This window comes from Heterocephalus glaber, unplaced genomic scaffold (genome assembly GCF_053883595.1).
Source record: "Heterocephalus glaber isolate CG9 unplaced genomic scaffold, H.glaber_assembly_v1.0 deba00000347, whole genome shotgun sequence".
NCBI lineage: Eukaryota > Metazoa > Chordata > Mammalia > Rodentia > Bathyergidae > Heterocephalus > Heterocephalus glaber.
In genome coordinates this window covers 49166648-49179088 of record NW_028258143.1, presented here as the reverse complement: position 1 = coordinate 49179088, position 12441 = coordinate 49166648, and the positions used below count along the sequence as shown (strand labels likewise).

The following is a 12441-nucleotide window of genomic DNA, read 5'->3' as shown; positions in this document are numbered from 1 at the left end:
CGCGTTGTCACAGAAAGGCATGTTCAGTTTCATATTTTTCAAAGGACTGATTTTTTTCTCCTTAAGTTCCATTTAAAAATGGATGTTGAAGATTAAGTTTTCACAGATACCAGAGTACTTGAATGTCACACATTTGGTCCCTAGATCTGATTTAACCCCAAGACAGTGCCAGATTTATTTTATGTTCTAGACATTTTTTTCTCAGTTCATTTTAAGCCTGCCAGGCCTCTTGACTGGACAGAGCTGTTCCCAGCCCAAGCAGGAAGGGGAGTGCAGTGGGGGAGGCTAGAACCTCTGACCTGGCCCAGTCCTCAGAAGCAGACTGAACACAGACTGTTTCAGGGACAGCATCCTTCACCAACTGTAGTCCCTCTCTTTCTCTTCTCCATCTTTGTGTAATATTGCTTCTTCTTCTTACTTTCCTAGCCAGCTGAAGGTGAAACTCTCTGAGGTCTGCTCTCCATGCTGTGTCCAGAGATCGACCTGTGTCCGTGGTCCCTTGGGCACTGGATAGGAGCCAGTTCGCTTAAAAGCAACAAAGGCAATCTTGGTGCACACCTATAATCCCACACTTAGGGACTGAGGCAGGAGGATCTTGAGTTTGAAGCCAGCCTGGACTACAGAGTGAGACCCCATCTAAAAAAAAGCAAATAATAAATAAAAACAGTGGAAGCACTTGTTTAAAATCACCTGAGGTTGATGTTAATATGCAAAGGAATCTTGTGAATTTACCTTTCACCAGTAAATACACTGAAAGGACTCAAAGTTAAGAACATGAACTCTTATGACTCAGTTTTTTCATTTCCCGAAAGTTGTATTGACATGAACGGGATCTCTCAATAGGATAAAAGTCAAGGCCACTGGATAATTTCTCTTCTTAGTTCCCAGTTGCTTAACTTCAAGGAGCCGTTCTATACTGAAGCAGTGGCTTACAAGAATTCAAGCCTCGGCCTCGAGAGGCAGGGCTCAGACTTGCGTGTCTTCGCCTTCCCCTTGGTGGCACCTTGTATGGAGTAAATGAATGGCCTTTCTCACTTCTTCCATCCTCATGTGTTCTCTACTTCACATGCCGGTCTCGACTTCCTCAGAGCAAGACACATCCCATAAAACATGTGAACAACCTCAGCTACCTGTCGGAGTAGCTTTCTCCTTATTATCACCTGCTGGCTTTGTTCAGTAAGGGGGTGGCCACCCACCATTTTCTAGGGTGGTGTTTTTTTTTTGGTCCTTCAGGGTATGGGCTTCTGAGTTCCTGGAGAATCATTGCCTGCTCTTACCCAATAATTGAGCTATTTAATTTTGCTGTGACCAGCACCCAACATACCAGCCGGACAAGAAGAGAACCAGCCTCGAAGGGCTGTTGAACGGATTAAGTCAGAAACCTTTAAACTCTTAGAATAATCCCTGACACATAATAAACACTCAATAAATGTTATTTTTGTTTTTATTATTCTTTTGTGATGATTACAGGAGGAATTGATGAAGTAAGAGGGAATACTCTTGAACTGGCTGAGAATCAAGAAGTGAGAATTACAATTTTCCCTGCAGTTCTGTGCAGCCCCAGCGACCTCATTTTCTCCAGAGTCCTCTTGGGTGTTTTGTTCTCATTTGTTCTCTCTATGCTGAAGTAGTCAGAGTGATCTGCATGGCAAAGCTAGGGGTTATGGGTCCAGATTCCTAAACTGTGTTTCAAATCAAGGAAGTGTTTTGAAATTATTAGATGAAAACAGCCCGGAGAGTTTCCCATACCTTCAGGGATGGTAGGAAGAACTGAATGATTTACCACATGAGCTGTATCCCATATTGGTTTGTCTTTCAGTGAGGAGAAATTTTAAGACCTAGACAAAAGGAAAAGAAACCCAAATGATCTCTCATGTGTGCACATGTGCACACACACACACACAACCAAAAAACAAAACTCCATCACTGAAAGGTTTTTGCTTTTCTCATTTCATGTAGGCCACAAAATGGAGTATCTTCAAACGAAAACCCAAACAAACCACCAACTTTGAGAATCCAATCTATGCAGAGGTAACTTTTAACACTTTTTTTTAGCACATTCTTTTCGGAAATCATTTGCTTGGTTTGATTGAACATACAGACACTCAGATTGTTCTGAGCAAGCTGACAAAGATCAGTCTTCACTCAAAACTGCTTCCAGTCATGTTGGGGGGAATAAATGACCAATTCCCGTTTCTGTGGTTGCAGATGGACAACGAGCAAAAAGAATATGTGGCTGCAGCCCCACCTCCATCTCCTTCTCCTCCTGCTAAAACTTCTCAGAAAAGAGGCCCATCTCCCGGGTACACTGCAACAGAAGACACTTTTAAAGACACTGCAAATCTTGTTAAAGAAGACTCTGAGGCATAGCCATGCCAGCCACCTAGGGAATAATTAGAAACATAACTTTTGCACGTATATTTTTTACAAACAAATGAAAAAAGTTAACATTCAGTACTTCATAAAAAAATATATATTTTTTCTCTGGTTGCTTATAGTTGGAAGTGTCTTGTGTGTCTTTTTTACTTATGCTGTTTCATATTTTTACAAATATCACGATGTACTATATGTATATCTTTGCACTGAAGTTGTCTGAAGGTAATGCTATAAATATATTGTACATTTGTAAATTTTGGAAAGATAATAACATCACTGAATTTGCTGATAAAAGTATCTGTTGAATTGGTTGGTGATCATTATAATACATGATCCGGTGGGGAGAAGAATTGGCGGGGGCCCTTAGTCATGTCTAAAGAAGGGGAAACCACTTGTATTTCCTTTAAAACCATCTAGGAAAGGAGTCCAGGCCTCACTCTTGGGTCCATTTTTACACCTCAGCACTTAATTAATGTTCGGTGTTATGTGTCAACCTGATTAATGGATATCGATAGAGGACCCTGTTGTATACACGTCTGGGTTGACTATGGATGCCTCAGACAGTACAAAAGGTGGAAAAAGCAATTCAGTTTCACCCTTCCGCATATTTCTGTTATCTACCCAGAAAATTCTGTTTCACGTGTTCTCTCACTAGCTACCAAGATGACATTTTTGTTTGTAATGTTGATGAGGAAACCCATGTCATTAGGTGTAGGTGTCCTACACTGAGTCCACATTTAGTTGAATGAGCTCCTTCCCCTGATGGCCCTTGGAGCAACTTCTCAGGTGGTCACCTCCCCTAGTGACTGGAGCTCAGTTAGCTGAATCACTAAAACCAAATCTGTGTCTTCTTAAAGTAAGGTGCAAAACAAATACCAGTATAATGAAGCCTCAACTGGGTTTTTGTTTCTGTGTGTGAAATTATCATTATAATGCCTATTTATTTCCTAAGTTGAACATGACTAGAAAGGGAAACCATTTTTACTGAGCCTTATTTGGGTCCTTTGCCTAAATCCGTACATTGGTATCAGAATGTACTGTACAACTCAGCTCCCTCTAGAGTAGATGCTAGAGTCTCCACCACAGCAGCCATGGCAGGAATACACATTTCCATAGCCAGTAGCATTCCTAGTTCTCTGTGCTAATATTGCATATTTGTTAAAAAATGAATGAATAGGGCTGGGGATCTAGCTCAGCGGTTCCGCTGCCTGCCTCGAAAGCACAAGGTCCTGAGTTTGATCCCCAGTACCAAAAAAAAAAAAATAAAAGGTCTCTTCAAAAATGAATGAATGGCTGGATGGATGAATGAATGAAATGTACTACTGATTATTTTATTCCTGAGTTCTCAAAATATTTGTTGCTCATATTTTGAGTGCTGATTTTAATTACTTGGAAACATACCTTGATTAGAAAAATAACTGGAAATGATGCTGCTGAAAAATTTCTAATAAATGTGTATTTTATCAGAATCTTCTGTGTATGTGCTTGAATGCTGTCATAGTGATTTTACTCCTCTTCTTCCTGGACCTGAATCCAGAGCAGTTTGTCTGAAAATCAACAAGCCTTTGCATTCATGTTGTGTCCATGATGTTCTGGAATAACCTATGGGAAACAAACAGTCCTCAGAAACTAATTGAAGTCAGAGTCCTGCTTAGCATGTCGTTCCCTGAATGCTGTTTATGGCCAGTGCAGATCAGAAAGGAAGGGGCCACATTCCTGTTCCTCCAACCAGTGTTCTCCTAGTGACACTTGCCGTGGGGACAGTTCACAGCCCATTACTTTCATCACAGGGGACAGGCCATCGGTGTCAGCTGCTGTTTCTGTAACTGGTTGTGTGAATCCGATATGAAAACGTATGTAAAGCGTGTGGCCAGCTGCCTGGCATAAAGGAAGTCTTTGAGTAGAAGGAAGAGGGAAGAGGCATCTATGTCTTTTTAAAAACTCCTCAGGTGATACTAATGCCCAGGCAGGTTTGACAACTATTTTAAATAGAAATAGCAGCTCTTTGTTTTTTAATGGAGGCTATTATGGGCATGATCAAGATTTTATTTGGATCTTTGAAATTCCATCTATCTATCTCATCCTTAAGGAAGCTGCAGTAGAGATGTTAACTTAGTGTGTTTCATTGTCTTTGGGTGGTAATAGAAAAGATAATAAACACTTGTGTGTATGAAAGGTGGGGAAAACCAAGGCTGAGAAAGCTAAAATGCATAATCAGGGCACAGCATGGGGAGCAGAGCCATCGCTGAAATGGACCTTCCCTGGATCCTTCCAAGGGCTCTTTCTCACCAACATTTCTTGTTCCACTTAGAGGGGTGGAGCCCCTTTGAGTAGAATCCCCAGTGTCTTTCTTGTAGTACCTTTGTTGAACGAAAGAATGAACTGATGTATGAATTTATTCTTTCATGTTTTCCTGTGTTCCCAAATTCAATTACAAAGGACTTTTCTTTAGTTATGTTTTTGTTTCCCTGAGCCCAACTATTAATGTAATTTCCTTGGGAGAACTTTAGGAGCCAAGAGAATAGGAGGACTCAGAAAGTTCTGGGCCTTTCCTGACAGTGAAGAGGCTTTTTCTACAAGGACAGGTAGGGAATATCTGTTTCCAAGAATGCAACTGCATATTGTTTCTATGTTTTTGTTAGTTGTGTGTTTTTGGAGCGGGGAGAGGGGCAACTTCTAAGAATAAAGCAGTTGAGAGAGATACTTGGGCTTTGGAAGATAAGCAACCTCACGCTGTTCTTGTCAATGCTTTGCCACCATTTCCCCAAACCTTAAAGGAACCAGATTCATTACATAACTTATGGAGATGGTACCTAGGCTTTGGGCTGGGAAGTTCATTTATCTGTCTGTGGTCTTTGCCAGGAGTCTTGTTTAGAGTGCGTACAGACTGTAGTCACACGGGCAATTATACTTCTGATGGGGACAGTGAGCTCTCACTGGCCTGGGGACCTGGAGTAAGTTTCACCTCCCTGCAGATCAGTAGCTTCCCAGAGAAACTGAAGGGGTTGGACAAGGGTATCTCTAAATTCGCCAGCTTTCAAGTGACGTGACTGCGTAATTTATCTCCATTCCAGTCTTCGTTTGGGTTTAGTTCATTTCAAACTCACTGCAGCTGTTTCAGTAAGTTCTAAACTTGTTACAGTAACTTCAAAGAACACAGATTCAATGAGAGCATCTTACTTTCATCTCCAAGTACTTTAGGTGAGTTGTCAGATATGTTTTAGAAAGTGCTTTTTTTACTATGTATTTATTTTGGTACTGGGGCTCGAACTCGGGTCCTTGCGCTTGCGCAGCAGGTGGCGAAACCACTGAGTTAAATCCCTGGCGAAAATGCTTTTTTTAAAATTAATTTTTATTGGTACATTTTAGGCATACATTTTTTAAATTTATTTTTTATTTTTTTAGCATCTGCAGGCCTACCTGTCAATTTCAAGGCTGACAGTTGCCATGGGGATTCTTTTTTTGCAAGAGACTGGTGCAAACATCCTTCATGGAGCTGGAGCTCCCGGGCATATTTATGGAGCAGTCACATTGAGGGGCCTTGGCCCCTAGAGAGTTTCCTAAGGCACGAGAGGGACTGAGTCAGGAGCCAGGGTCTGAGGCTAGCCTGAGAGGCAGGTGTCCACCTCGAAGAATCAATGGCCTCCTGTTCACTTCTGATGGGATGAGAGGTCCATGAATAGACTCTGGGTTAAAGCATAAATAAACTCAAAAGTAAATTAATCATAATTTTCCCTTCTTTGAAAGTTAAACTTGATCTTTTTGTCTTTAATGTTTTCTCTCTTTTTTTTCTAGTACCGGGGATTGAACTCAGGACCTTGCACTTGCTAGGCAGGCACAGTGCCACTAAGCTCCATCCCTGGCCCTAATTTTTAATTCTGGTAAAGTATATGTCACATGAAATTTTAAACTTAAAGTTTTAATCATCAGTAGGATATCTGGGGTCTGCTTTTGTTTTTGTTTTTTGAGATGGCCTTGGAAGGCTGCCCATGATTCCTTTGGGAATCATGAAGGCATGATTATTTCCTTCCAAACTTCTGACTGTGTCAGAGCCATGGAAAGATATCAGAAATCTCAGCTTAGCCTAGCCCAGCGCAGCTAAAACCACACTTAGAAAAGTCACATGAATGTGTTAGCTATGATGTCCATGTAAGTTCCCTCTCAGAATGGGTCACAGCTGAGGTGTTCAAAGTGCAAACCCACCCATGCTAATGACTCAGAAAACCCGGGGGACAGGAATCAGTTCTGGAATCTTGGAGCTACAGTTAAGAGCCCAGATAGGATTCATAACCACAACTCTCCCTAACTAGCTGGGTGACCTCAGGAAAACTACCGAGCTTCTCTCAGCTTCAGCTTCTGGTTTAAAAAAAAGAAAAACAGAAATAGGCTGGGGTGTTGCTCAGTGGTAAAATGTAGCACTTGTGAGATTCAGGGTTCAATCCTTTGTGTCCTCAATGTCAACAAAAAAGAATCTTTGAAAATCTAGGGATAAACTCCACAGCACAATCACAAGAGTAATATTTATTCATTCACTCAACAAATACCGAGTAAGCATCTATTAAACAGCAACAGCTAACACTGAACACTTTACGTGAATACTTGAATCCTGCTGGAAGCCTTATAAGGGAAGTCCTAATGTTTTATTATTTTATGGATCACAAGATCAAGATAACACATGGAAAGATGCTCTGTAGAGTATAAAACAATACATCATTCTTAGCACAAGATCATGGCTTAGGAAAAACTTGCCTTTGCCTCTTCCATTTAAATTCCAGTGGATTCTGAGAGAACCATACTGTCTAGCAGCAACAAAAACAGCAGATACTTATAAAATGTTACTTTTCTGCTGAGACTTCTAATCACCTTCCAATATTAGCTCATTTACTCCTCCCCAAAATTCCATGAGGTAGATTGTTACCATCTCCAGGTTACAGACGAGGAAGCTGAGGCACGAGTGGTTAAATCACCTGCACAGATCTCATGGCCAGTAGATGTTAGATCCAGGACTTACACAGACAAGCAGATAACTTGTGTCTGCACTCCACACCATTACGCTTCGCTGAGATCTAATGTAGACTGGCAAGGAAACATCTAGCTGTAACCCACCCAGATTGAACTACTCTCCATCCCTGGGTCGCTTGGCAGGGCTGCCCAGTAGCTTCCTGGTATTAAACCCTTTCCAAACTCCAGCAATGCTTCCTGTCCAAAAGGAGCCTTCAGGGACCTGTGTTCCTTGGAGTGTAGATAAATCCATTAGTGCTGTGTGTGTCATGGCCCTGCCTCAGGTAACACGCAGGCAATTTAACAAGAGACCTTTGGCTACATGAGGGTTCTCCTTGTGGTGGGCTGACTCGTAGGTCACTCCTTCCCCACTTAGGTACAAGATTTTTCCCTCAGAAAAGCCAAGCCAGCCCTGACAAGCTGTGCCGACTGCAATTAACCTTTCTTCAGGGATATCATTAGCACTTAGTATATAATGAACCACACCACCTTCATTTAGCCTGTGCAGAAATAAACCTGCCAAGATGGCTGGATTCAGACGTGTGCCTCCTGCTGTGTTATGCCATGTGTCTGAGTCTTTCTTGAAAACAAAGAGGCAGAAAGATGTGAAAGAAAGTTCTAGTGATTTTTCTCAGCTTAGCCTCAAAATAGATGTTGGTGTCACACAGCTCAGACAGATAACTGTATCCTCGATTTTTATTTGTAATTTCTTGGGTGGGTCTTTCTTTACCCAGAGGGGTTGGTGTTCCTGTCAGCACTCCCACAGACCTTTTAGGTCCACTCCAGCCTTTCTGTGTGTGTGGCTGTCCTTTCTCGTGTGTCTCTCTCTGACTGTATGCATCTCTGAGGCAATGGGTAGCTTTCAACAGAGCCCCATATTGAACCCAGCACTTACTAGATGCTGAGTAAGTGTAAATTAAATTAATAAATGGAAAAAAATATAAAGCCTAAGGCAGGAAAGAAGTCCTCCCATTAACTCCTGAGCCTCCAGTGACCGATGAATGACCACAGGGCACAGATGGATCCTGCCTGCCTCACAGGATGGTTCAGCCACAAACACTTAACTGTTCTGAGGAGTTCATGCATGTGATGCTACTCTGGTGCCATTTAAATCAACACTTTTATTCTTCTAGAATACTGGGACTTAGGATTTAAATAGAATAGAATGGCTAAAATGCTATATAAACATCTGGGGAGTAAAACAAGGATTATGGAGAGGTAATGAGCCATTGTCAAAAGTTCATGAGATGCAGGTAGAGGCGATGTTCCACCCCTCCCATGTGGCAGTTAAGCCCTAAAGTTTAACAGTGCTTCTGTCCTAAACAGAGCTGCAGAGAAGGCTGCCAGACACCACGCTGGATTTTTGGCCTTTTGAGACCAGGCTAGAAAGGCACTCAAGAATGCAGGAGCTGGCATCTATCAACAGTTTCCATGTGCTACTCTGCTCTTAAGGCTCCATGTGACATGGCTGTTAATAACAGCATGGAGGAGGTACTGTTATTAGCATCTCCATTTTATGGAGGAGGAAACTGAGGCAGCATTAAACAGCCTGCCTGAGGTCATACAGCTAATTAGTGACAAAGCCCAGGTTTTGAGCTCAGGAGTCTTCAGCTCAGAATGACATTTCCTGCTGTAGTCCATACTGCTTCCTGGTCATCTCTGGGGTTTGAGGGACAATGAAATGGAAAAAGCCTGTTCTAGGGAGTGAGAAACCCAAGTCATATTCCAAGTTTGCTGAGAATTATCAATGTGATCCCAACAAGTTATGTGTACTTCTTAAATGGAGGATTGAATCAGATCAGTGGTTTTCATTATTTCACAAAAGAAGATCCCTCCTTTTATTAATTCCACAGGGCCATGCTTTTAAAGGTATCATCTATCAAAAGAGTTGTATTTATTGAGTGGCAATGACTTCATTTTCCATTTTTAAACAATTAACTCAAATCACAGTTTTCAGTTTCAGCAAGGTCTTGCCTGTCTGCTTTATCTAAAGAAGTTTCCATTCTCTGTGTTCTGTGTCACATCATTGATTATTTTTCTTGTGTCTTGAATATTTTCCAAGAATCCATGTGACTTAAGGATTGTTCTGCAGAGTGACACTATCAAGGGGTGGAACCTTTAAGAGATGGAGCGTAGTGGAGGTTCATAGATCAGGGGTCACTCAGAGGGATTGTGGGATGCCAGCCTCTCTCTACTTTCTGGCTTGAGACAGGTCAGCTCTGATACAACCTCCCACCTTGCCACCTGCCATTTGCCATGAAGGTTTCATCAGAACTCAGTTGATACAGGTGCTGTGCTCTTGAACCTCCAAAATGGTGAGCTAAAAATCCTTTTCTTTTATGAAGTTACCTGCTGCAGGTATTTTGTTTAAAGATGCAAAGCTGACTACTACAGTCATCCTCTTAAGTAAACTTTTACTCAATTTTTGTCTATCCTTCTCTCTAGAAAGTAAGCTAATGTGTATGCATCTTCTCTTCATCTCCTTCTCTTCTTTGGCTCGAGAGCAGCACCTAGTGAGAGCTGAGTGTGTTCACCGAACTTAATAATAAACTGATTTTTTGATATTGATGAGTATGTTCACTCCTGCTATTAAATGATAAAACACACCATTTTAATTGTCTTTTTAAAATACTGAAAATAATTTGAAGAGCTCTATTTCTTCTCTCTAAAAGTCAGTGGACTGCAGGTTTAAAACTGCTGGATGAAATGCCCTCTAAATTCTCATCTGCTTCTGAAAGTCCACAATTCAACAGTTTCCTTAGTGAAGCTGACTGAAAAGGTTTGGGGAAGTCTGTGCACTAGACAGTATCCTTCCCCACTGAAGCAGTTCATAAGGCACAGGGGTGTGCTGGTGCCACCTGTGAATGCCCATCCAACCCAGGGCTGGGCAGCCCACAGGCCAGATGACAGCATAACTGTATTCATGGTGGAGAGAACGCTATGGTGGATAGCACAGAGCTGACATACTGCTAAGTTATAGCTTGTTTTACTCAGTTAACATTCATGTTGGAGGAATGGAAGACTTGTCATCATATATGTATGAAAGATGCTTGTATCTATGTTTTTATGAAATTAAATATGAACTTTGTGGGATCTCAAAAGTGTTCTGAAATGCCATGTATACAGCTGTAAAGAGGGGAAGAAGGAAGAAAGAAAAATCTGTATTGTGCTGCAATTTTCATGGAGGCCTCTACTAATGCTATAGGATGCTGTGGAACTCAGAATGGTCCCTCTGAGTTGTCCCAAACAGAGAGGAACCAAGCTTTGGGATGGCTCCATCAGCCAGGCATGGCCACCAATAGTCCTCAAAGCCTTGGATGGGGCAGTGTCCTGTCCTGGCTCGGGACAAGTCCATTGGGAGGTGCAGCTGTGAACCCTCAGCAGCTGAGGCATAGGTGCCTGTGCCTGAAGAGGGCTCCAGAAGGGCCATGATGTCAAGTCTTCAACTAACATCTTATGCCATTCCTATATTCTGGCATTCTTGATTTACAGAACAGAACCGAACCAAACCAAACCGAACTGAACCGAACCGAACCGAACCGAACCGAACAGAACAGAACAGGTTACCTAGCCAGGACTGTGTTGCATGAACCAAAAGATAAATTAACCTACAAATAAAGATGACCTGGCCCTCCGTTTGCCAAGTTTTCTGATGGAACAGCCACTCCTAGATTAAGCACTAGAAAAAGATTTCCAAACCCTTCTATCTCGGTCTCTTGGGTGCCCCCAAGTCTCCCCTCCTTCTCTCTTTCTATTTCCCTCCTCTTTATTGGTTTGATTCCTGAGGTGAACTCTCACTGGCAGCCTGGGTGTGTGAGGTTGGTCCTTTTGGCCGTGCCCTGGGGAAGGAGGTGGAGGGGCAGGGAGGGCTGGCCCCGGGGCCCCTGAGTGAGGAAAGGTGAGCTTTGCAGGGATGGAAGGATGGGAGCGAGCAGGGGAGCTCTTTCTGAGTCATACTCTTTTGCTGACTAGAGCTACACATGTGATAAATGTTTCAGGAGGAGGGGAGGGCCAGTGGACTTCTGAGAATACAGGATTAGAAATGGAAAGAGGTGGCACCCAACATTCTTTAGCGTAGAAAGGGAGATGTTGTGATGTAGCAGACAATAGGGCATTTCTCTAGGGTCAGACCCTGGCAGAAGAAGCATGTCCTGGGCCATTTCTATTTTCCTCTGCAGAACGATGAGTCAGCCTGAAGAACTAAACTGGTACTGAAATACAGAGAAGCCCAGGCTGGTTGAGACTGAGCTGGCTTTGACTTAATTGTGTCTGCTTCTCAGACCTCCTGGGAAATTGGTCTCTTCAGACTCGGCCCTTTGCTCCTTTAACTCACTGGCTAGTGATTGGTGGATTATAAAGGAAATTTATTACAATTTAAATTGTTGCATGGGTAAAATGTAGCAATCATATAGATTCCAGGTAATAGCCATTGAAGAAATGCATTCTATGTTTTATTTTAAGATGAAGTTATCTACACAACTCTGCTTTTTGATACTTTCCCTTTCTTGAGGCTGAGGGAAGGCTTCAGAAAACCTCTAATTGGGTTCATGGGGACTGTGGCCACAGAGAAACTGCCAGGTTAGGTATGGCCCAGGGCTCCTAGGCCCCCCCTCCCCCCACCTTGTCACCTGGGGAAATGCGAAGTCCCATGAGAATCCATGGGTTGAGAAGACAAGGCAGGGGGGAAACTGAGAACAGCAAGGACAATCTGGGGCTACTGAGCCCACATTTTTGCCCCTGTGTGTGGTGGGGGCTGGGAGTCAGAGAACTCTGGGCTCCAGGAAGTGAGGCCCAGGACACAGCGTCACTCACAGCCTGGCTTGGCTCATTCTTGGGAGGTGTTGCTTCAGGTATTTTACTGAGTAAATCTAGGATAGGACAGTACTGGAGTCTGAGGTTGTTATGGGACTAAATGAGTTAATGCACTAGGTTTAGGCTCCACGTGGACAGGGACGCTGTTTCATTTGTGCTGTGACCCTAGTGACCACACCATTTTTCTTGGTGCTGATGGGACTCCAAAGTAGGTGCCCCTGCACGTGCTTCCACTTCTATCCCCATCCAGTG

The 12441-nt window shown here is 42.8% G+C and overlaps 1 protein-coding gene across 2 annotated transcripts in view; it reads left to right on the top strand.

Annotated features, from left to right (window-relative positions):
• The window catches only part of Lrp2 (LDL receptor related protein 2), a 189226-nt gene extending 185381 nt beyond the window's left edge, over nt 1–3845 (top strand). For both annotated transcript variants that reach the window (XM_013076946.3, XM_004857623.4), the window contains exons 78-79: nt 1960–2031; nt 2209–3845. In XM_013076946.3, the coding sequence (XP_012932400.1) occupies nt 1960–2031; nt 2209–2370 (234 nt within the window). In that variant the 3' untranslated portion in view covers nt 2371–3845. The remainder of the gene's footprint in view (nt 1–1959; nt 2032–2208) is intronic.
• Nucleotides 3846–12441: the final 8596 nt, after the last annotated feature.